This window comes from Acipenser ruthenus, chromosome 41 (genome assembly GCF_902713425.1).
Source record: "Acipenser ruthenus chromosome 41, fAciRut3.2 maternal haplotype, whole genome shotgun sequence".
NCBI classification, from domain to species: Eukaryota; Metazoa; Chordata; class Actinopteri; order Acipenseriformes; family Acipenseridae; genus Acipenser; species Acipenser ruthenus.
The window spans coordinates 6,015,099-6,041,290 of NC_081229.1; the positions used below are offsets into that span (position 1 = coordinate 6,015,099).

The following is a 26,192-nucleotide window of genomic DNA, read 5'->3' on the forward strand; positions in this document are numbered from 1 at the left end:
GCAAACACCGTTGCAGCAGCAAAGTTCTAGACAGCATTCAGACCTGGGCAGACACATGGCAAAATATGTATTATTTATTTATTTCTTAGCAGGCGCTCTTATCCAGGGCGACTTACAATTGTCGCAAGTTATCGCAGTACAAAGTATTGCATTATAAAATATCACATTACAAACTATCACATTATATATCATCCCATTACAGAATATAATAGTACAGAGATGAGCAGTTATGAAAGTACAATAAAACCAATTGAACTAAGAGCAAAATAAAGCATACAGTAACTTATAAGTAAGAGTGAATTCGACTAAGAGTAGTTAAACCTTATAGTGACTATTTGCTTATATGAGTAAAGTCCAGAAAGAACACATAGTAAGTACGATAAATTGATGAGAATGATTTCAAATAAGGGCAATTACAGAGTACAGATACCTATAAGAGTAAAATTAAATACAAGATATAGTAAGTAGTTATAGGTAGGAGCAGTACTTGAATGCAGCAAGGTATGGATTAGTTCAATACTGGTACAAGTGGGTGCCATATAGTCCAATATGGTCGAGAGTTGAGGTTTACAGATGTTGTCTGAACAGGTGTATCTTGAGGAGGGTAGATCGTTCCACCACTGAGGAGAAAGGGTGGAGAAGGAGCGGGCTCTGGAGGCGGGGGAGCAGGGGGGGTACAGCTAGTCTGCCAGAGATGGAGGAGCAGAGAGGGTGAGAGGGGGTGTAGGAAAAAATTATAGTCTGGTGATAGGAGGGAGTAGAATGGTCAAGACAGTGATAGGTGAGTACAAGAGTTTTTAATTGGATGTGAGCAGCAATAGGGTGCCAATGTAGAGAGTGGAGCAGCAGTGTAGTGTGGGAGAAACGTGGAATGGAGAAGACAAAGTGAGCAACAGAGTTTTGGATGGGCTGGAGTGGAATGGGCAGCAGTGGCAGGAATGCTGACCAGGAGGGAGTAGCAGTACTCAAGGCAGGTCAGTACCAGGGCCTGAACTAGGAGCTGTGTGGGGTAGTCATGAGGAAGAGTCGAATTCTGAGTATGTTGCTGATGAAGAAGCGACAGGTGCGTACCAGAGTAGAGGTGTGCTGAGAGTAAGAGGGAGGGGTCAACGGTGACACCATGGTTTTTGGTGGATGAGGTGGGAGAGAGGGTGGTGGATTCAAGAGGAATAGAGATAGAGAGATAAGCAGTGGGGGAGGAAGACGGGGGGAAAAAAAGAGATCTGATTTTGAGAGATTGAGATGATGCGAGTGCATCCAGGAGGAGATGGGGTTGAGTTTGAGATGATGCGAGTGCATCCAGGAGGAGATGGGGTTGAGTTTGAGATGATGCGAGTGCATCCAGGAGGAGATGGGGTTGAGTTTGAGATGATGCGAGTGCATCCAGGAGGAGATGGGGTTGAGTTTGAGATGATGCGAGTGCATCCAGGAGGAGATGGGGTTGAGTTTGAGATGATGCGAGTGCATCCAGGAGGAGATGGGGTTGAGTTTGAGATGATGCGAGTGCATCCAGGAGGAGATGGGGTTGAGTTTGAGATGATGCGAGTGCATCCAGGAGGAGATGGGGTTGAGTTTGAGATGATGCGAGTGCATCCAGGAGGAGATGGGGTTGAGTTTGAGATGATGCGAGTGCATCCAGGAGGAGATGGGGTTGAGTTTGAGGTGATGCGAGTGCGTCCAGGAGGAGACGGGGTTGAATTTGAGATGATGCGAGTGCATCCAGGAGGAGATGGGGTTGAGTTTGAGATGATGCGAGTGCATCCAGGAGGAGATGGGGTTGAGTTTGAGATGATGCGAGTGCATCCAGGAGGAGACGGGGTTGAGTTTGAGATGATGCGAGTGCATCCAGGAGGAGACGGGGTTGAGTTTGAGATGATGCGAGTGCATCCAGGAGGAGATGAGGTTGAGTTTGAGATGATGCGAGTGCGTCCAGGAGGAGACGGGGTTGAATTTGAGATGATGCGAGTGCATCCAGGAGGAGATGGGGTTGAGTTTGAGATGATGCGAGTGCATCCAGGAGGAGATGGGGTTGAGTTTGAGATGATGCGAGTGCATCCAGGAGGAGATGGGGTTGAGTTTGAGATGATGCGAGTGCATCCAGGAGGAGATGGGGTTGAGTTTGAGATGATGCGAGTGCATCCAGGAGGAGATGGGGTTGAGTTTGAGATGATGCGAGTGCATCCAGGAGGAGATGGGGTTGAGTTTGAGATGATGCGAGTGCATCCAGGAGGAGATGGCCGAGAGACAGGTAGAGATACGGGAGGAAATGTCGGAGTCAAAGGTGGGAAAGGAGAGGAAGATCTGGGCATCATCAGCATAGAAGTGATACGAGAGGCGATGAGGGGACCCATGGAGCAGGTGTAGAGAGAAAACAAGAGGGGTCCCAGGACTGAGCCTTGGGGGACACCAGTCAAAAGAGGGCAAGAGTCAGAGGGTGAATCACACCAGGATACCCAGTATGTGTGCTCGGAGAGGTAGGAGGAGAACCAGGCAAGAGCAGTGCCAGAGAGTCCCAGGTCAGCAAGGGAGGACACGAGAATAGAGTGGTCAGCTGTGTCAAAGGTAGCAGAGAGGTCAAGGAGAACTAGAACAGAGGAGAGGGAGGCGGCACGAGCAGAGTAGATAATTTGTGATGGAGAGGAGCAGTTTCAGTGGAGTGTGCCGGGCGAAAACCAGATTCGAGGGGGTTGAGCAGAGACTGTGTTGACAGGAAAGCAGAGAGCTGGAAATGTACAGCTCGCTCAATGGTTTTTAGAGAGGAGGGATTTTTTAGGATGGGGGTGATGCAGTCTTGTATGAAGGCAGAAGGGAAACAGACAGAAAACAGAGAGGTGTTGAGGAGGGAGGAAATAAAAGGGGGTAGGGCAGGGGCAGCAGCCTGGAAGCGGTGAGTGGAGAGGGGGTTCAGAGCACACGTGGTTGGTTTATGACTCTGGAGTAGTACGCACAAATCGTGGCGAGGGTCGAGAAGGAGGGTAGAATAGTAGGGGTTGTAGAGGGTGGTGGGGAGGTGTGGCAAATTGGTTAACAGTGTGCAGGTGCAGGTGATCAATAATCAGACAAACAACGATAATCCAGGTGCAATGAAGGATCAATTGTATAATCCAATGCCTGATGGCTAACAGCAGTAAACAATAACAATGTTAATGAAGCAATGCAGCGGCATGTATTGCTTATTTATAATCCGCGGGTTGGCCCCGAAATAATAACAGTCCTGTTTCAGTTCACCCACACGTAACACAAACACCAACACCAACACCAGTCCACAGTGAGTGCTTGTGGTGAATACAGTTCTTTCGTGACAACAAAGTGCAGTGATGTTGATATGGGTTTAGTGCTGGCCATCCAGATAATAATACAACAGTACAGTGCCTATAGAAAGTTTACACCCCCTTGAACTTTTTTCACATTTTGTTGTGTCAGTGCCTCAGAGTTTCATGCAATGAGGATTTTTTTTCCCACTTATCTACACTCCAAACTCCACACTGTTAAGGGGAAAAAAGGTTTTATTGAGAACAAAATTATATATTAAAAATACAAAACTGAAAGATCATAATTGGATAAGTATCCACCCCCCTGAGTTAATACTTGGTGGAGGCACCTTTGGCAGCAGTTACAATTGTGAATATGTTGGATTAGGTCTCTACCAACTTTGCACATCTAGATTTGGCAATATTTGACCATTCTTCTTTACAAAACTGTTCAAGCTCTGTCATGTTCCTTGGGGAGCGTTGATGGACAGCAATCTTCAAGTAATGCCATACATTTTCGATTGGATTTAGGTCGGGGCTCTGACTGGGCCACTCAAGGACATTTACCTTTTTGTTCCTTAGCCACTCCAGTGTAGATTTGGTTGTGTGCTTTGGGTCGTTGTCATGCTGAAAGGTGAACTTCCGTCCCAGTTTCAGCTTTCCTGCAGAAGGCAGCAGGTTTTCCTCAAGGACGTCTCTGTACTTTGCTCCATTCGTTTTCCCTTCTATCCTGACAAGTGCCCCAGTCCCTGCCGATGAGAAACATCCCCATAACATGATGCTGCCACCACCTTGCTTCACAGTAGGGATGGTGTTCTTTGGGTGATACAATGTGTTGGGTTTGTGCCAAACATAACGCTTTGCATTTAGACCAAAAAGTTCCATTTTTGTTTTGTCAGACCAAAAACTTTTTGCCACATGGCTACAGAATCTCCTGAGTGTTTTTTTGCATACTTCAAACAGGATTCAAGGTGGTCTTTCTTGCGTAAAATACAGGCCAGATTTGTGGAGTGCTTGGGATATTGTTGTCACATGCACATTTTGACCAGTCTTGGCCATAAAAGTCTGTAGCTCTTGCAAAGTTGCCATTGACCTCTTAGTAGCCTCTCTGATCAGTCTCCTTCTTGCTCGTTCATCCAGTTTGGAGGGACGGCCTGATCTAGGCAGGGTCTTGGTGGTGCCATACACCTTCCACTTCTTAAAAATCGTCTTAACCGTGCTCCAAGGGATATTCAAGGCCTTTGATATATTTTTATACCCATCCCCTGATCTGTGCCTTTCAACAACTTTGTCCCAAAGTTCTTTTGAAAGCTCCTTGGTGCTCATGGTTGAGTCTTTGCTTTGAAATGCACTACCCAGCAGAGGGAACCTACAGGAACTGCTGAATTTGTCCTGAAATCATGTGAATCACTACAATTTAACACAGGTGGAGGCCACTTAACTTGGTGTGTGATTTTGAAGGCGATTGGTTACACCTGAGCTAATTTAGGATTGCTATTACAAAGGGGGTGGAGACTTATCCAACCAAGCTATTTCAGTTTTTGCTTTTTATTAACTTTCTACAAATTTCTAGAATATTTTGGGGGTAGGATGTGTAGATCAATGAAAAAAACTAGATCAATGTAGATCAATGAAAAAAAAAAATTTTGAATGCATTTTAATTCCAGGCTATAAGGCAACAAAAGGTGTAGGCACTGTATATTAATAACGAGAAACAAAACACTCACGTATATGTCACTCTGTTAACATTATGGGTCAATGATTTATTGTACCGTAGCGCAGTCCCCTTCTGCCTTCCCTGGGAATGAACTGTCGGGCCATCTAGTCCACGGTACTCTGTTCCCTTTACTCAGCACTCTCACAGGTCGGCAAGGAGATCTAACACCTCTGACACAGGAGGGAGGCAAGGTAGTGAAAAGTTGATTTTGGAGGAGCAGAAGGAGGCAAAATCATGAGCGAAGGTGGAGGAGGGTGGAAGAGGGGGAGCTAGGGAGGGAGGAGAAGGTAGAGAAAGGCTTACGAGGATTGTTAGCGGAAGACTGAATGATAGAATGGAAGTAGGAGCTTCAAAGCAGCAGGGAGATTGGTTTTTCTTCCATTTCTTTTCAACGGTGCGCAGTTCGGTAGGAGAAGGAGTGGAGAAGGGGGAGAAATCCAGCAGAGTGGATATGGTTAGAGAGGTGGATATTGAAGTCACCTAGTAGAACAACAGGGATAGAGGGAGTGTGGAGGGAGGAGAGGAGGAAGTCAAGCTCATCAAGAAAGTGAGTAAGGGGTCCAGGAGGGTGATAGAGAACAATGAGGAGGTGATTTCAACAGCGTGAAACTCAAAGGTGCTAACAGAGAGAGAGAGGAAAGAGCAGGGGAGACAGAAAAGAGCAGGGAGGGAGAGAGGTGAAGTCGTGTTCCCCCACATCACCCAGAGTGTTATCAGGAGAGATTCAAGTTTCAGCCGAGTGACAGTTCCAGAGGGCACCAGAGAGAGCGCGGGCGGGAGGGGGGGGGGGGGTCAGCAGGAGAAAGAGGAAGAGGCAGGGAGATGAGGTTAAAGGAGTTAGATTTGCAGCAGGAGGGAGGAGTCAGAGGGCAGGAACGAGAGGACAGGATTACTGTAGAGGAAAGGAAGTAGACATGACTGAGAGAGGGTGGTGCTGAGAGGGAGGCGAACAAACAGGTACAGGAGGAGTGAAAGCATTAAATAAAAGAGAAGAGAAAAAGAAGGAAGTGTACACAAACCTGGTTTGGAGTTGGAGCTTTTCACTATTAAATGATATATCGAAAAGTATAAGGTACTGCACACAGGCAATACAAATGTCCATTATAAATACTATATTGGAGATACTGAAATTGAAGAAGGAATCTATGAAAAAGATCTAGGAGTTTATGTTGACTCAGAAATGTCTTCATCTAGACAATGTGGGGAAGCTATAAAAAAGGCCAACAAAATGCTCGGATATATCGGGCAGCAGTGTGGAGTAGTGGTTAGGGCTCTGGACTCTTGACCGGAGGGTCATGGGTTCAATCCCCGGTGGGGACACTGCTGCTGTACCCTTGAGCAAGGTACTTTACCTAGATTGCTCCAGTAAAAAAAAAAACCAACTGTATAAATGGGTAATTGTATGTAAAAATAATGTGATATCTTGTAAGTCGCCCTGGATAAGGGCGTCTGCTAAGAAATAAATTATTTATATTTATTTAATTATATATAGTGAAAAGTGTTGAATTTAAATCAAGGGAAGTAATGTTAAAACTTTACAATGCATTAGTAAGACCTCATCGCTACAAAAAGATATTGCTGCTCTAGAAAGAGTGCAAAGAAGAGTGACCTGGCATATGCAGACAGGCTAACAGAATTGAATCTATTCAGTCTTGAACAAAGAAGACCAAGCATTCAAGGACCAGGGGTCACAAATGGAGATTAGATAAAGGGGCATTCAGAACAGAAAATAGGAGGCACTTTTTTACACAGAGAATCGTGGGAATTTGGAACCAACTCCCCAGTAATGTTGTTGAAGCTGACACCCTGGGATCCTTCAAGAAGCTGCTTGATGAGATTCTGGGATCAATAAGCTACTAACAACCAAACGAGCAAGATGGGCTGAATGGCCTCCTCTCGTTTGTAAACTTTCTTATGTTCTTACGTTCTAACTGTTGGTCTGGATGTGTGTGTGTGCGCTGGTCTGGGTGTTGGTGTGTGTGTTGGTGTGTGTGTGTGTGTGTGCTGGTCTGGGTGTGTGTGTGTGTGCTGGTCTGGGTGTGTGTTTGTGTGTGTATGCGTGTTGGCAGGTATTAATATCAATGTGCGGAATATGAGAAAATGTCCCCACAAAGATAGTAACTCCTGAAAACACGACGTTGTGGGGACGTCCCCACTTTGTAAAACATGTTTTTAAGAACTAAATATGCCTTCAAAAAAAAAAAAAAAAGTGCCAAAATGTTTAGTTTGTTGTCGACTTTCACCTTGTGTGGAGTTTTGTCTAACTGGAGAAATAGTAAATAAAAATATAGTTATTCAATGAGAAGTCCCCACAAATATAGGAATGCAGACATTTGTGTGTGCTGGTCAGGGTGTGTGTGTGTGTGTGTGTGTGTGTGTGTGTGTGTGTGTGTGTGTGTGTGTGTGTGTGTGTGGGGGGGGGGGGTGGGTGTGTGTGTGTTGGTCAGGGTGTGTGTATGGGCGTGTGTGTGTGTGTGCTGGTCTGGGTGTGTGTGTGTGTGTGCTGGTCTGGGTGTGTGTGTGTGTGCTGGTCTGGGTGTGTGTGTGTGTGTGTGTGTGTGTGTGTGGGTGTGTGTGTGCTGGTCTGGGAGTGTGTGTGTTTTTCTGTCTGTGTGTCACGTTCGTGTGTTTGCATGTCTCTTTCAGACAGGAAGTGCACCACGTTCTACAACGCTCCCGGCCGCAGCACCTTCGTGTCGACGTTGTGCTCCGGCGAGGTGTGCCAGTGCGCAGAGAGTGAGTGCCTCTTTACTGATACAACCCGAATTAAGAAACACTCTGAAAAGGCTCTTTCAAACCTGACCATCTCTCCTCTCCTCCAGAGCCCTGTCACAAGCAGCAGGAGACCTACAGCAAGAAGCTCACAAAAGACCTGCGAATGAGTCACGCATGCTTTGATCCGATAGTGAACTACGGTGAGTGTGACTGAGCTGAACAGTGTGGTATCTCACTCTCCTGTCTCACACCCTCCTGTCTCACCCTCCTGACTTACTCTCCTGTCTCACATCCTCCCAACTCACTCTCCTCTCACACCCTCATGACTCACCCTCCTGTCTCACCCTCCTGACTCACTCTCCTGTCTCACACCCTCCCAACTCACTCTCCTCTCACACCCTCCTGACTCACTCTCCTGTCTCACACCCTCCCAACTCACTCTCCTCTCACACCCTCCTGTCTCACCCTCCTGACTCACTCTCCTGTCTCACCCTCCTGACTTACTCTCTTGTCTCTCACCCTCCTGTCTCACCTCCTGACTCACTCTCCTGTCTGACACCCTCCTGTCTCACTCTCCTGACTCACTCTCCTGCCTCAATCTCCTGTCTCACCTCCTGACTTACTCTCTGTTTCTCTAGGCTACACAGTGAAGGTCCTCAGCATTGTAGAACAGAACAACTTCCAGGTGTACAAGTGCACAATCACCAGGACCCTCCAATACAGTGAGTGCACTCCCTCCCCCGCTCCATAATATCATCGTATTGTTCTCATATTCTGACTTGCATAGTGTTGTTAATGTCTTGTTGTGTCATGTTGTTAGTCTGTTGTATTGCTATAGTGTCACTGTTGTATAATTGTTGTATTATATGCGTATGTTGTGTGTGTTTGCATGTCTTTTCTGTTAGTGTCTTTTTTGTCATTGCATTATTGTTGTGTTGTCATATGTGTTTTTGTGTCACTGTGGTGTTGTGCCACTGCATCGTTACCCTTATAAACATTTACCATAGTAAAAACATAGCAAAGCGTAATAAAGCACAGTGAAAGCATGGTAAAGCACAGGAAAGCAATGTAAAGAACAGTGAGGTGGGATAAACATATTATTAAACATGGTAAACCAGAGTAGATTATGGTTATTACATGGTATTACTATGGAAAAAGCCTGGTAAAAGTGCAAAAACACCATGTAAACTTGTATAAGGGTATCTCACTGTGTCGTTGTGTGTGTGTGTTTCAGACAGGGATGAGCTTGTGGCTCCCGGTTCGATCCGGTTCTTCCTGAAGCGACGGCAGTGCAAAGGCAGCCTGAGTGAGGACCAGCAGTACCTCATCATGGGCAACGATGGCAAGACAACCGACCAGCAGGGACAGTGAGTGTCTGTCTGACTGTGTGTGTGCATGTCTCTCTGTGTGTCTGACTGTGTGTGTGCGTGTCTCTCTGTGTGTCTGACTGTCTGTGTGTGCATGTCTCTCTGTGTGTCTGACTGTCTGTGTGCGTGTCTCTCTGTGTGTCTGACTGTCTGTGTGCATGTCTCTCTGTGTGTCTGACTGTGTGTGTGCGTGTCTCTCTGTGTGTCTGACTGTGTGTGTGCATGTCTCTGTGTGTCTGACTGTGTGTGTGTGCGTGTCTCTGTGTGTCTGACTGTGTGTGTGTACGTGTCTCTCTGTGTGTCTGACCGTGTGTGTGTGTGTCTCTCTGTGTGTCTGACTGTGTGTGTGTGCATGTCTCTCTGTGTGTCTGTGTGTGTGTGCATGTCTCTCTGTGTGTCTGTCTGTGTGTGCGTGTCTCTGTGTGTCTGACTGTGTGTGTGTGCGTGTCTCTCTGTGTCTGACTGTGTGTGCGTGTCTCTCTGTGTGTCTGACTGTGTGTGTGTGCGTGTCTCTCTGTGTGTCTGACTGTGTGTGTGTGTCTCTCTGTGTGTCTGACTGTGTGTGTGTGCATGTCTCTCTGTGTGTCTGTCTGTGTGTGCGTGTCTCTGTGTGTCTGACTGTGTGTGCGTGTCTCTCTGTGTGTCTGACTGTGTGTGTGTGCGTGTCTCTCTGTGTGTCTGTCTGTGTGTGCGTGTCTCTGTGTGTCTGACTGTGTGTGCGTGTCTCTCTGTGTGTCTGACTGTGTGTGTGTGCGTGTCTCTCTGTGTGTCTGTCTGTGTGTGCGTGTCTCTCTGTGTGTCTGACTGTGTGTGTGTGCGTGTCTCTCTGTGTGTCTGACTGTGTGTGCGTGTCTCTCTGTGTGTCTGACTGTGTGTGTGTGCGTGTCTCTCTGTGTGTCTGACTGTGTGTGCGTGTCTCTGTGTGTCTCTCTGTGTGTGCGTGTCTCTCTGTGTGTCTGACTGTGTGTGCGTGTCTCTCTGTGTGTCTGACTGTGTGTGCGTGTCTCTCTGTGTGTCTGACTGTGTGTGCGTGTCTCTCTGTGTGTCTCTCTGTGTGTGCGTGTCTCTCTGTGTGTCTGACTGTGTGTGCGTGTCTCTCTGTGTGTCTCTCTGTGTGTGCGTGTCTCTCTGTGTGTCTGACTGTGTGTGTGCGTGTCTCTCTGTGTGTCTCTCTGTGTGTGCGTGTCTCTCTGTGTGTCTCTCTGTGTGTCTGACTGTGTGTGCGTGTCTCTCTGTGTGTCTGACTGTGTGTGTGTGTGTGCGTGTCTCTCTGTGTGTCTGTCTGTGTGTGCGTGTCTCTCTGTGTCTCTCTGTGTGTCTCTCTGTGTGTCTGACTGTGTGTGCGTGTCTCTCTGTGTGTCTGACTGTGTGTGTGTGTGTGCGTGTCTCTCTGTGTGTCTCTCTGTGTGTCTCTCTGTGTGTCTGACTGTGTGTGTGTGTATCTCTGTGTGTCTGACTGTGTGTGTGTGCGTGTCTCTCTGTGTGTCTCTGTGTGTGTGCGTGTCTCTCTGTGTGTCTCTCTGTGTGTCTCTCTGTGTGTGCGTGTCTCTCTGTGTGTCTCTCTGTGTGTCTCTCTGTGTGTCTCTCTGTGTGTCTGACTGTGTGTGCGTGTCTCTCTGTGTGTCTGACTGTGTGTGTGTGTGTGCGTGTCTCTCTGTGTGTCTCTCGGTGTGTCTCTCTGTGTGTCTCTCTGTGTGTCTGACTGTGTGTGTGTGTATCTCTGTGTGTCTGACTGTGTGTGTGTGTGTGCGTGTCTCTCTGTGTGTCTCTCTGTGTGTGCGTGTCTCTCTGTGTGTCTCTCTGTGTGTCTCTCTGTGTGTCTCTCTGTGTGTGCGTGTCTCTCTGTGTGTCTCTCTGTGTGTCTCTGTGTGTGTGTGTGTGCGTGTCTCTCTGTGTGTCTCTCTGTGTGTCTCTCTGCGTGTCTCTCTGTGTGTCTCTCTGTGTGTCTGTCTGTGTCTCTCTGTGTGTCTGTCTGCCTTCCTCCCTTCCATATGTCTTTCTTGTCTTTCTTCCCTCCCTTCCTTCCTGGTTTTATCTTGTTTACAGAAAGCTCTCTGTTGCAGCCCTGATTTTCCTTGTTTGTTGTTGTTTTAAGCGTAGGTCTGTTTTCACGGTTTCTCTCCCCTCCCCTCCTCACAGTATGCAGTATCTGTTAGACTCCAGCTCCTGGATTGAAGAGCTGCCAAATGAGGAGAAATGCAGAGGCAGTGCCTACAGGAGATACTGCAAAGGCCTGACCGACTTCCTGGATGAATACGAGAGCAGCGGCTGCACTGTCTAATCAGCACTCACACCGCTGGAGAGCACTCAGGCTTAGATAGGGTTAGCAGCACTGGCACTGTCTGTAGAGACCAATCTCATTCATCAACATTGATAAATAATATATCTTTACTCACCACGTGTGCTCCAATAAAATATCCATCCCATTCTCTATGTATGTTATTCACATATGAGGAATTAAAACAGCAAACAAGAAAGGATATGTTCTACAAACAAGATGTGAGACAGGGGAGCTCCAACCTGTAGAGATTGTTGAATATTTAATAGACCTGTGATATAAGAGACAGGGTGGACTGGATATATTAACTGATACAGTATGTAAGGCAGGGTCAGCTGGATATATCAACTGATATAAGAGACAGGATCAGCTGGACATATTACCTGATATAAGAACATAAGAAAGTTTACAAACGAGGAGAGGCTATTCAGCCAAACTTGCTCATTTGGTTGTTAGTAGCTTATTGATCCTAGAATCTCATCAAGCAGCTTCTTGAAGGATCCCAGGGTGTCAGCTTCAACAACATTACTGGGGAGTTGGTTCCAGACCCTCACAATTCTCTGTGTAAAAAAATGCTTCCTATTTTCTGTTCTGAATGCCCCTTTATCTAATCTCCATTTATGACCCCTGGTCCTTGTTTCTTTTTTCAGGTCAAAAAGGTCCTCTGGGTCGACATTGTCAATACTTGTTAGGATTTTGAATGTTTGAATCAGATTGCTGCGTAGTCTTCTTTGTTCAAGACTGAATAGATTCAATTCTTTTAGCCTGTCTGCATACGACATGCCTTTTAAACCCGGGATAATTCTGGTTGCTCTTTTTTGCACTCTTTCTAGAGCAGCAATATCCTTTTTGTAACGAGGTGACCAGAACTGAACACAATATTCTAGGTGAGGTTTTACTAATGCAAGAGACAAGGACAACTGGACATATTACCTGATATAACAGGGTCCAAGTGATTCTGTCTCAAAGGACATGGATTGGCAACCCATTCCATACCTTCACCATTATATTTGTAAAGACGTGTTATTTACCCTCTGTAATATTAACTGATATAAGAGACAGGGTCGACTGGACACATTCACTGATATGAGACAGGGTCAGCTGAACACATTCACTGATATGAGACAGGGTCAGCTGGACACATTCACTGATATAAGAGACAGGGTCGACTGGACACATTTACTGATATAAGAGACAGGGTCGACTGGACACATTCACTGATATGAGACAGGATCAGCTGGACACATTCACTGATATGAGACAGGGTCAGCTGGACACATTCACTGATATAAGAGACAGGGTCGACTGGACACATTTACTGATATAAGAGACAGGGTCGACTGGACACATTCACTGATATAAGAGACAGGGTCGACTGGACACATTCACTGATATGAGACAGGGTCGACTGGACACATTCACTGATATGAGACAGGGTCAGCTGGACACATTCACTGATATAAGAGACAGGGTCAGCTGGACACATTCACTGATATAAGAGACAGGGTCAGCTGGACACATTTACTGATATAAGAGACAGGGTCGACTGGACACATTTACTGATATAAGAGACAGGGTCGACTGGACACATTCACTGATATGAGACAGGATCAGCTGGACACATTCACTGATATGAGACAGGATCAGCTGGACACATTCACTGATATGAGACAATGTCAGCTGGACACATTCACTGATATAAGAGACAGGGTCGACTGGACACATTTACTGATATAAGAGACAGGGTCGACTGGACACATTCACTGATATGAGACAGGGTCAGCTGGACACATTCACTGATATAAGAGACGGTCAGCTGGACACATTCACTTATATAAGAGAAAAGGTCAGCTGGACACATTCACTGATATGAGACAGGGTCAGCTGGACACATTCACTGATATAAGAGACAGGGTCGACTGGACACATTCACTGATATCAGAGACAGGGTCAGCTGGACACATTCACTGATATCAGAGACAGTGTAGGCTGGACACATTCACTTATATAAGAGACAGGGTCAGCTGGACACATTCACTGATATAAGAGACAGGGTCAGCTGGACACATTCACTGATATAAGAGACAGGGTCAGCTGGACACATTCACTGATATGAGACAGGGTCAGCTGGACACATTCACTGATATAAGAGACAGGGTCAGCTGGACACATTCACTGATATAAGAGACAGGGTCGACTGGACACATTTACTGATATAAGAGACAGGGTCGACTGGACACATTCACTGATATGAGACAGGGTCGACTGGACACATTCACTGATATGAGACAGGGTCAGCTGGACACATTCACTGATATAAGAGACAGGGTCGACTGGACACATTTACTGATATAAGAGACAGGGTCGACTGGACACATTCACTGATATGAGACAGGATCAGCTGGACACATTCACTGATATGAGACAGGGTCAGCTGGACACATTCACTGATATAAGAGACAGGGTCGACTGGACACATTTACTGATATAAGAGACAGGGTCGACTGGACACATTCACTGATATAAGAGACAGGGTCGACTGGACACATTTACTGATATGAGACAGGGTCGACTTGACACATTCACTGATATGAGACAGGATCAGCTGGACACATTCACTGATATGAGACAGGATCAGCTGGACACATTCACTGATATGAGACAGGGTCAGCTGGACACATTCACTGATATAAGAGACAGGGTCGACTGGACACATTTACTGATATAAGAGACAGGGTCGACTGGACACATTCACTGATATGAGACAGGGTCAGCTGGACACATTCACTGATATAAGAGACGGTCAGCTGGACACATTCACTTATATAAGAGAAAAGGTCAGCTGGACACATTCACTGATATGAGACAGGGTCAGCTGGACACATTCACTGATATAAGAGACAGGGTCGGCTGGACACATTCACTGATATCAGAGACAGGGTCAGCTGGACACATTCACTGATATAAGAGACAGTGTAGGCTGGACACATTCACTTATATAAGAGACAGGGTCAGCTGGACACATTCACTGATATAAGAGACAGGGTCAGCTGGACACATTCACTGATATAAGAGACAGGGTCAGCTGGACACATTCACTGATATGAGACAGGGTCAGCTGGACACATTCACTGATATAAGAGACAGGGTCAGCTGGACACATTCACTGATATAAGAGACAGGGTCAGCTGGACACATTCACTGATATAAGAGACAGGGTCGACTGGACACATTTACTGATATAAGAGACAGGGTCGACTGGACACATTCACTGATATGAGACAGGGTCGACTGGACACATTCACTGATATGAGACAGGGTCAGCTGGACACATTCACTGATATAAGAGACGGTCAGCTGGACACATTCACTTATATAAGAGACAAGGTAAGCTGGACACATTCACTGATATGAGACAGGGTCAGCTGGACACATTCACTGATATCAGAGACAGGGTCAGCTGGACACATTCACTGATATCAGAGACAGGGTCAGCTGGACACATTCACTGACATGAGACAGGGTCAGCTGGACACATTCACTGATATAAGAGACAGGGTCGGCTTGACACATTCACTGATATAAGAGACAGGGTCAGCTGGACACATTCACTGATATAAGAGACAGGGTCAGCTGGACACATACACTTATACAAGAGACGGTCAGCTGGACACATTCACTGATATAAGAGACAGGGTCAGCTGGACACATTCACTGATATAAGAGACAGGGTCAGCTGGACACATTCACTGATATAAGAGACAGGGTCGACTGGACACATTTACTGATATAAGAGACAGGGTCGACTGGACACATTCACTGATATGAGACAGGGTCGACTGGACACATTCACTGATATGAGACAGGGTCAGCTGGACACATTCACTGATATAAGAGACGGTCAGCTGGACACATTCACTTATATAAGAGACAAGGTAAGCTGGACACATTCACTGATATGAGACAGGGTCAGCTGGACACATTCACGGTACACTTTTCTGTTAGAGAAGTTGCACTGCAGCTTCAGCAGGTCAGTAATATGATTCAAAGGACCTTTAGATGTGGGGGGGTGCTTAGCAAAGTGACATAGAGGAAATAATTGACCAGCTTACTGTTTGTAATGGTTGAATTTAAAACAAATCTAAATCACATGTGCAAATGAGCTGCACCAGGTTTGGTTGTTTTACAGCAGGCTGGTCTCATGTAGAGAGCTGTGAGGTCTGCGGATGATAGCCCCGATAGGGAAGGTGCTGTTTCATTGCTGCCAATAGGAGCAAATCTGGACTGCAAACACAAGTCCTGGGTTGTGTTGCTCTTTTTTATCATTTCTCTCTGAATCTGCTTTGAGCTTGTCTGGAGAATCCAGACTGAACACCCTCCCTCATTCCATTCAAACCATGTGACAGTGTGACCTTTCAACCCTGCCAGCCCCACGTTCTCTACACGTGATCTGATTGGAATGAGGAAGGCTGTTAAGTCCCGGCACATAGGATTCTCCAGACAAGCTCAAACACATACCAGCACGTTGAGTAGCTGCAGCTGTTATACAGTGTGGTCCCGCCAGCATTGCCCTGTGTACAGTACAAAACAACGAGGCTCTGCCCAGCACACAGAAAGCAATGCCAGCGCACAACTTTATGGTGTTATATAGACACCATGCTGGGTAGCTGCTGTAGTTCTGTACAGGGTGTTATAGTGTTATACAGACCCCGTGTTGGGTATCTGCTGTAGTTCTGTACAGGGTGTTATAGTGTTATATAGACACCATGCTGGGTAGCTGCTGTAGTTCTGTACAGGGTGTTATAGTGTTATATAGACACCATGCTGGGTAGCTGCTGTAGTTCTGTACAGGGTGTTATAGTGTTATATAGACACCATGCTGGGTAGCTGCTGTAGTTCTGTACAGGGTGTTATATAGACACCATGCTGGGTAGCTGCTGTAGTTCTGTACAGGGTGTTATATAGACACCATGCTGGGTAGCTGCTGTAGTTCTGTACAGGGTGTTATAGTGTTATATAGACACCATGCTGGGTAGCTGCTGTAGTTCTGTACTGGGTGTTATAGTGTTATATAGACACCATGCTGGGTAGCTGCTGTAGTTCTGTACAGGGTGTTATATAGACACCATGCTGGGTAGCTGCTGTAGTTCTGTACAGGGTGTTATAGTGTTATATAGACACCATGTTGGGTAGCTGCTGTAGTTCTGTACAGGGTGTTATAGTGTTATATAGACACCATGCTGGGTAGCTGCTGTAGTTCTGTACAGGGTGTTATAGTGTTATATAGACACCATGCTGGGTAGCTGCTGTAGTTCTGTACAGTGTGTTATATAGACACCATGCTGGGTAGCTGCTGTAGTTCTGTACAGGGTGTTATAGTGTTATATAGACACCATGCTGGGTAGCTGCTGTAGTTCTGTACAGGGTTTATAAGCTGTGCTCAGGATTACTAGGGCGGAAGTGTCATTGGAAATTATGTGAGGTCCAGCCCTCCTCCGCCTCTCTTACAGCTTATTGTTTTATTCTGGTCTTGTCAGAACATCTGGTATAGATCTGTAACTCTCTCACCTTCAGTTCAGTTTAAATCTGTACTGAATCAATTCAGCTCGCTGGGTCAAGAGCAAAGTGGCACACTTGTGGCTTCTGTAATGGAGCAGGGCTCTCACACTGCAGTGTGCTTCTGTAATGGAGCAGGGCTCTCACACTGCAGTGTGCTTCTGTAATGGAGCAGGGCTCTCACACTGCAGTGTGCTTCTGTAATGGAGCAGGGCTCTCACACTGCAGTGTGCTTCTGTAATGGAGCAGGGCTCTCACACTACAGTGTGCTTCTACAATGGAGCAGGATTCTCACACAGCCGTGTGCTTCTGCAGTGGACCAGACAACCTTTGGGTAGATCAATCTATACCTCAAGCCTGCTGGACTGAAGGGAGCCCCCTTTCTCTCAGTGGGTGAGAGAGGGAGCAGTTCAGTCTCCATGCATTAGCCAGAACCCAAACCTCCAGAGAACGGTGAAGGGCTAGTTAGTGTATTAACATTCACCCACTAGTGCCATTAGCCTCCATTAAAGCCTTGGTTAGCTGTCCTTACCAGTTAGATTATTCTATGTTGTTTGTGGAGGTGCAGGGGTTAAGTCCGCAGTGCTGAGGGTGTGTGAGTGGGCAGCTCTTTCTAAGGATAGCTGACATGCCTGGCTGATTGAATCACATTCATAGAGGCAGGGAATGGAAAAAGCTGTAATTATTTACAAAAGTTATAAACCAGCATCTCTGTCAGAGTGATGAACAAGGCTGAGGAAATGCAGCTGACTGTTTCACAGCACAGGACTGGGAGCACTTCAAGCCAGACGGGTTTTAGGAGGGCAGCAGAGCCCTGCATTACAGGGACTGGAGCTGACAGAATACATGAATACACCTAATAGAAAATTCAGAAATTCAATGACAAGATTGACTGGAAGTCTTTCAATGTCTTCAAGATTTCTTTACACACTCTCTCATGCTCCCCTCTCACCCCCTTCCACTCCTCGCTCCCCCTAGTTTTCTCCCCCTCTCTTCTGTGTCCCTCTCCCATCTGCCTCTCTCCCCCCTCTCTCTCCCTCTCTCTCTATCTCTCCCCTCTCTCTCTCCTCCCTTTTCCCCTTCTCTTTCAACCCCCTTTCCCCTCTCTCTTCCTCTCTGTCTCCCTATGTCCTATTAAAGGATTTCCTTGTCAACAGAATGCTAGAGTCGGCCAAAATCCACACAGGAAGCAGATCTCTAGCTCCTGTATATACAGACTGCACAGAGAGCCTTTAACATCCTTTCAATGGGACTGAGCACACAGTGACAAGTGGAGCGTACTGATCTGTGCTATATTGGACATCTGTGTTCATCTCAACATGAAGCTCATTCATTGTTGGTAACTGGATTGAATTTATTGCTTTCTCAGTGTAAATTCAATGACAGATTTAGATTATAAGTATTTTTCAATGCGAAAGACTAGTCGAAACATTTGTCATTGAGTTTATTACATTTATTTTTCAATTAAGACATTGAGAAAGAGGGAGTTTATTTAGGTTAACACCACAGCTTAATTTATATAAGATACATCCTACACACCACAGATATATATATATATATATATATATATATATATATATATATATATATATATATATATATATATTAGTGATATTATCCAGTGAAAGATGCAGAGACAGAACTTCAAAGCTCATCCAGTGCCTGCTCACTGTTCGTGTCGATCGTGTTGTTTATCTCTCTCTCACGGAATTCAGATTTTCACTTTCCCACAAACAACACGTCGAATCTGTTCCACATGCGATGGCATGACATGGGCCAATGCAGCTCTCATAGATCGCACTGGCAAAATAGTCCACAGATTGAACAAAGAAGACTACGCGGTGATATGATTCAAGCCTTCAAAATCCTAAAAGGTATTCACTTTTTTGACCTGAAAAAAGAAACAAGGACCAGGGGTCACAAATGGAGATTAGATAAAGGGGCATTGAGAACAGAAAATAGGAGGCACTTTTTTACACAGAGAATTGTGAGGGTCTGGAACCAACTCCAAAGTAATGTTGTTGAAGCCGACACCCTGGGATCCTTCAAGAAGCTGCTTGATGAGATTCTGGGATCAATAAGCTACTAACAACCAAACGAGCAAGATGGGCTGAATGGGGCATCCTCACATTTCCCACTTGCCCCCCTTATCTCCTTCCAGTTCCACTCTCACCTTTCCTTCTCTTCTCCTTCCCTTTCTCTCCTCATCCCTGCCCCTCTCCCCTCTCTGTCCATATCCCCTATTTTCTTCACTTCCCCTCCCTCTCTTCCCATCCCTCTCCCAAACTCCCTCTCCCTGTCCCTCCCACCTGCCTCTCTTCTCTCCCAACACTTGTGCACCTCCCTCTATCTTTCTCTCTCTGCTATGACCCTTTCTCCTTCCCTTTTTTCCCCACCTCACTCTCTAACCCTCTCCCTCTCTCTCCCCTTCCCCTCCTTTTTCCTCTCCCTCACCCCCCTCTCACCCCTCTCTCACTGCCCCCTCACCTTACATCCCTACTCCTCTCCGCTCTCCCCAGCTGTTTCCTCTCCTGTCCCAGCTGTTGATTTTATGACTCTTCGGATAGAGGGGAGTGAACAGCGACCTTTAATCCCAGTGAGCCAGTGAGTTGCGGCCCCTTGTAAAGATCTGAGGCTCTCGGGGAACCCCAGAGTGAAGGAAGGGAAGTGATAGAGCTGGCGTGGAATGAGGGAGAGAGAGAGAGAGAGAGAGAGAGAGAGAGAGAGAGAGAGAGTAGAAAACAGGAGAAGAGAGACAAGCAGAAGTCTCACAGCTTCTGGAATGAGAATTACATTTTCTTGTTTTTATCTCACAAGCAGTGACATAATCGTTTCCATCTCACTCCCTCCCTCCTCTCTCTCCAATTCAAGAACATATTATACAGTTCCAAACTGCTTCAAAAATAATAATATAAAAAACAATGTGGGAATTCAATTTGTAAGATCCCCAGGGACAGTTTAAGATTCAAAGTACAGGTCTTATTTTCACAATGCCACATATCTGCTGCTTTTTTCTCAATTTCTTTTTTTTTATCATTTCAAGGAAATAACCTAAAAACAGCCACGAAATTCAAGACATAGGATCAAGACTAAATCACTGAGGAATGTGGTTCTAGTGCCTTAAACTAGCAGACAAGCGTTTCAGCTAGAGCCTTCATCAGTGTTACTGAAACTAGAAGAAACTGAGTCAAGCAGACAAGCGTTTCAGCGAGTGCCTTCATCAGTGTGACTGAAACTAGAAGAAACTGAGTCAAGCAGACAAGCGTTTCAGCTAGAGCCTTCATCAGTGTGACTGAAACTAGAAGAAACTGAGTCAAGCAGACAAGCGTTTCAGCTAGTGCCTTCATCAGTGTTACTGAAACTAGAAGAAACTGAGTCAAGCAGACAAGCGTTTCAGCTAGTGCCTTCATCAGTGTTACTGAAACTAGAAGAAACTGAGTCAAGCAGACAAGCGTTTCAGCTAGTGCCTTCATCAGTGTGACTGAAACTAGAAGAAACTGAGTCAAGCAGACAAGCGTTTCAGCTAGAGCCTTCATCAGTGTGACTGAAACTAGAAGAACCTGAGTCAAGCAGACAAGCGTTTCAGCTAGAGCCTTCATCAGTGTTACTGAAACTAGAAGAAACTGAGTCAAGCAGACAAGCGTTTCAGCTAGTGCCTTCATCAGTGTTACTGAAACTAGAAGAAACTGAGTCAAGCAGACAAGCGTTTCAGCTAGTGCCTTCATCAGTGTTACTGAAACTAGAAGAAACTGAGTCAAGCAGACAAGCGTTTCAGCTAGTGCCTTCATCAGTGTTACTGAAACTAGAAGAAACTGAGTCAAGCAGACAAGCGTTTCAGCTAGTGCCTTCATCAGTGTTACTGAAACTAGAAGAAACTGAGTCAAGCAGACAAGCGTTTCAGCTAGTGCCTTCATCAGTGTGACTGAAACTAGAAGAAACTGAGTCAAGCAGACAAGCGTTTCAGCTGTGCCTTCATCAGTGTTACTGAAACTGAATCAAGCAGACAAGCTTTTCAGCTGGTGCCTTCATCAGTGTTACAGAAACTGAGTCAAGCAGACAAGCTTTTCAGCTGGTGCCTTCATCAGTGTTACTGAAACTAGAAGAAACTGAGTCAAACAGACAAACGTTTCAGCGAGTGCCTTCATCAGTGTTACTGAAACTAGAAGAAACTGAGTCAAGCAGACAAGCGTTTCAGCTAGTGCCTTCATCAGTGTTACTGAAACTAGAAGAAACTGAGTCAAGCAGACAAGCGTTTCAGCTAGTGCCTTCATCAGTGTTACTGAAACTAGAAGAAACTGAGTCAAGCAGACAAGCGTTTCAGCTAGTGCCTTCATCAGTGTGACTGAAACTAGAAGAAACTGAGTCAAGCAGACAAGCGTTTCAGCTGTGCCTTCATCAGTGTTACTGAAACTAGAAGAAACTGAGTCAAACAGACAAACGTTTCAGCGAGTGCCTTCATCAGTGTTACTGAAACTAGAAGAAACTGAGTCAAGCAGACAAGCGTTTCAGCTAGAGCCTTCATCAGTGTGACTGAAACTAGAAGAAACTGAATCAAGCAGACAAGCGTTTCAGCTAGTGCCTTCATCAGTGTTACTGAAACTAGAAGAAACTGAGTCAAGCAGACAAGCGTTTCAGCTAGTGCCTTCATCAGAGTGATTGAAACTAGAAATTAAGCAGACAAACAGTTCATAGTGCCTAGGGGAAGGGGAGCATGTGAGAGATGGAAATAGGAAGGAGAGAGAGGAGTGAGAGAGGAGGATGAGAAAGATGTTTTTCCTATTGTTCTTCTTCTCTTCCTCAGTGGACTCTTGTCATTCCTGAAGTTCCAGTGGAGTTCATATCCAGGAGTTGAGATCATGTACCAGGACTGAGAAAAACAATCACTGTGACACAGAGACACAGAAACACTGAGACACATAGAGACACTGAGACACAGAGCGACACTGAGACAGACACACTGAAACAGACGGACAGAGACAGACACATTGAGACTGACACACAGAGAGACAGACACAGAGAGACACATAGAGAGAGACAGAGAGCCATAGTGACGCTGAGACACACAGACACACAGAGACACTGAGACAGGGACACATTGACACAGAGACAGACCAATGGAGACACTTAGACACACACAGGGACACAGAGACATATAGAGATACAGAGAGTCAATCAGAGAAGCGTTTCAGCTAGTGCCTTCATCAGTGTTACTGAAACTAGAAGAAACTGAGTCAAGCAGACAAGCGTTTCAGCTAGTGCCTTCATCAGTGTTACTGAAACTAGAAGAAACTGAGTCAAGCAGACAAGCGTTTCAGCTAGTGCCTTCATCAGTTTTGTTCAGGTTCTAATCTAGAACTACAGCAGCTACCCAGTATGGTGTCTATATAAAGTTGTAATCTAGTGCGCTGGCATTGCCTGCTGTCAGTTGGAGTAAACATGCATTGGCACTTCCAGATATTTTTTTTCCATTCCGGGCTGCGGTCCTGTCAGATCCCTTTGCTTCTGTTTATCTAATTACCTGAGCCCAGGAGGAATTCTGCTCCTGTTGAAAAGGACAGGATGAAAGCAGTTGAAGGATTTGAAGGACAGGCACGTTCCAACACAGAGCACTGGCACGGAGTGCAAAATAACAGCAAAACTACAGAAAAAGAACCAGCGCTGAAAACATAAGGGTGACATTTTGGAAAGCCTTTTTTCATCTTATTACAATTGTTTGTAATAGAATAAAAACCCCTACAGTAACTGAAATACTAATACAAAAACAACTTTCATTTCATTAAGAGGGTGCAGCTGATATTACAATCACATTCAGGGATGGAAATAAGACTCCTATTGGAGAGCATTTTCACCCATTCCAGGTTTTACTACAAGCTTGATTAGTCCCAGTGTATAGGAAACAAGCTCAGATGTCATATTAAACTCATAGTAAAACAGGAATGGACCACAGTGCTGTGCAGTGGGAGTCTTATTTCCTTCCCTGCACATGAGCTGAATAATTCTGGTCAGTGCAGTGCAATCTCCATATTAAGGCCGCTCAGTATTAAGGCCTCTTTTTCACAGTCTCGAGTTGCTCCAGTTGACGGCAGTGCAACATCACCTCTGTATTAATTATGGTTATACTGTACTGTAAATAAACAGGACAATAAGGGAAACCCATAACGATGGGTTATTTACCTGCGTTGCTGACAATAGCAGATGTTCCCAGACAGCCACCCTGTAAAAACCGCTCTGCACTTCCCCCGGGCTGAGCAAATCACTTCCGCGTTGCCTAGGCAAAATAAACACAAACATTATAACAGTAGTAATCCCAGGCCACCTTGTTCTTAATGCCACATACTTGGGGTCCCATTTGGAATTCTCTTAGTTTATTTAATTATAGATGAGTTGTTTACTTAGCTTTTTCTTTCACAAGGAAGCATGTTTTTTTATAGGCTACTGAACACACTACTCTTTGGCGTCACACTGGGTTCAGAAACTTCAATGAAAAATACAGTCTGTGGGCTCCCTTATAAACGTGTCCATCAGTAAAAGCACAGCAAAGTGTAATAGAGCACAGTGAAAGCATGGTAAAGCACAGCACTGTGTAATAAAGCACAGTGAAAGCATGGTAAATCACAACACAGTGTAATAAAGCACAGTGAAAGCATGGTAAAGCACAGCAACGTGGAATAAAGCACCCATGGAATATCCAATTTCCTTTTTCCTAGGAAAGTGAATAATGTAATCCCCAATTATGAGGTCATTTCTGATTACTTGTAACGAGTAAGTAGCTTTAAAATGTTATATATATATATATATATATATATATATATATATATATATATATATATATATATATATATATATATTATATTGTCCCCTTATGACGTTTGCAAATTGCTCAGATACTCTGTATGGTATTGTAACAACTCGGGTGTCTGCTTTACTACAACGGGTCATAATTGTGTGCTTGCAGAGTTCTAGAATGTTCTTTGGCCGAGAGCCAAGTTAGTTGCTACTGCAGGTGTTCAGTGGCGCCAGTAGTGAGAGAATCTCCAGCAATCATGAGCTCAGCTTGCAGAACAGAGGACCCCCATTGCAAGGAAAAAAGGTATCAACACTTTGCAAGAAAAAGGGATGAGAGGTGGGGCAGATCATGCATGCTCGGGATTGGTCGGCCAAGCACTATACACGCCTATGTTGGGCGTGTATAGTGCCCAGTTTGATCACAGTTTTCTGCCAGTTTTGGTTGACAATTCTGATGCTCTGACTCTATTTAAATGCATGTTAAATGCCTCTACGGCCGCGAAGACCTTGGACCAGCCCTCAGGAAATGACACAGGCCCCTTGTAAGCGGGATTAAGCATGCAACAAAATAAGTTTGAAAATCACACAAAACAGCTACACAATTAATATCACATTAAAAGCACTACAATGAGAACTAAGGATTTAAACATAAAATTGACCTATTATTAGTACACACTGACACTACAACAACTTCGACCAACTGACCAACTTCGACTCCAAGGATTCCTGGGTCTGTTCTTCTATTACTGCTGCTTCATCCAGGACTTCGCCAGCATCGTTGCTCCCCTGCACCAACTACTGAGAAAAGGAGAACCCTTTGAATGGACGGAGGGACGGCAGGCTGCTTTCGACACCCTTCGGGAGGCGCTGACACAGTCCTCGGTGCACTCCCCCCCGGAATCCAGCCTACCATTCCTCCTGGACACATATGCCAAACAAGGGCCCCACAGCGAGACGGTGATGGCCTATTATAGCGAGTCCCTCAACAAGGCAGAGCAGTGGTACTGCGTCACCCGCGGGAGCTGCTAGCTGTGGATGCGGCGGTCTGGCACTTTTGACACTAGCTCTGCGACCTTCCCTTCACCATCCAGACAGACCACGTGGTTAAGGTGGCAGGTTGTCCCTCAGACAATGCGGAAAGACCACCATGGCACCCCGGGCACCAGGCACTTCGTGGTCACTAAAACCCTGTGCCCTTCGACAGGGGTTCAACTGGGGACGGGGCAGACATGGAGGACTATTGCCTCCACTATAACAGATACCCTGCCTGTAAAGGACCAACGTGATGGTCGCACGCCCCCTCCAGCAGTCTCCTGTTGGCAGCCCCATGGAGCGCACAGTATAGAAGTGCAGTATAAAGCACAGGCCATAAAATATAAATCATCATAATTTAACTAGGAATGGAATATCACAAAAAGGGAACAGGGGGAAGGGCTTCTGCTGTAAACAGCTTGAACATCCAAACCAATTGTATCATCTCTGCTTGTCTAGCCAAACCTACCCCCCTTCTCTCCTCTCCCCTTGTCTTCTGTCTCTCAACCCTCTCTAACTCTCGTCTCCTGCTCTCCTCTCCCCCTTCTCCCCTCTCTCTCAACCCTTTCCAACTCTTGTCTCCCCCTCTCCTCTCCTCTCCCCTTCTCCCCTCTCTCTCAACCCTCTCCAACTCTCTTCTCCCCCTCTCCTCTCCCCCTTTCTCACTATGCCCCTCTCCCTGCTTGCTTGTTAAATGGAGCTGCAGACACAAAGACTGGATCCTTGTTTCAGGACTATAAAAACCCCACAGCACCATAAATCAAAAGAAAAAAAATCCCCATTAAACGTGTGGCTGCCTGCGTTCAGTGAGCCTCGTGTTCTTTTTTCAGCTCCTTGCCAGTAACATTCACACATGAAAACAAAAAAAACAGAAATAGGGTTTTAATCAGGGAGACAGAGGGCTTTTGATGACTGGTTAGTTAGCGTGTAAGCCTTAAAAATGTCCAAGACACTGAGAAAGACTTCTAGTCAGCATATTTTTTATTGATAATGAAGACTATGGAAAAGACTTCTAGTCGAAATGTTTTGAATTTATATTGAAGACACTGAGAAAGACTTCTAGTCAAAACTCTGGTTATTAAGTGTATACAGAGTCTTTCTTTCAGTCTGTCTAAATTCAGCACTTGAGTGTTCAGTAGTTATGGACGATAGATATACCTTTAAATGTTTTTCTTACACAGTCAACATTCACTCCTTTATAAAGGATGGCCTTGCTATTGAAGGGACATGGAGTCCTTTGAGGATTTTAATTACTAAAAGAAGGGATTTTAAAAAATGGTTAGAACTTCTTTAAAGGAGGGGCAGTGATAATGTAACTAAAGCTAATAAAAAGTGAGAGAATGGATTTTAAAGATGCAGGTGAGAACTTCTTTAGAAGGGTTACCAGTGGTAATATTGCTAGGGCTAGTTGGAGGCATGAGAATTTTAAAATAATTATCAACCATCTATTAAACACAGTCAGACTGAATTTAGAAATGCTGAAAGAATCT

At 45.4% G+C, this 26,192-nt stretch overlaps 1 protein-coding gene across 1 annotated transcript in view; it reads left to right on the forward strand.

Moving 5' to 3' along the window:
- LOC117433774 (complement C4) overlaps positions 1-11,476 on the forward strand; it is a 62,422-nt gene extending 50,946 nt beyond the window's left edge. Inside the window, exons 37-41 of the mRNA XM_059010872.1 lie at positions 7,615-7,704; positions 7,791-7,883; positions 8,322-8,405; positions 8,918-9,050; positions 11,190-11,476. Of these exons, the coding sequence (XP_058866855.1) occupies positions 7,615-7,704; positions 7,791-7,883; positions 8,322-8,405; positions 8,918-9,050; positions 11,190-11,331 (542 nt within the window). The 3' untranslated portion in view covers positions 11,332-11,476. The remainder of the gene's footprint in view (positions 1-7,614; positions 7,705-7,790; positions 7,884-8,321; positions 8,406-8,917; positions 9,051-11,189) is intronic.
- The last annotated feature ends 14,716 nt before the right edge of the window (positions 11,477-26,192 follow it).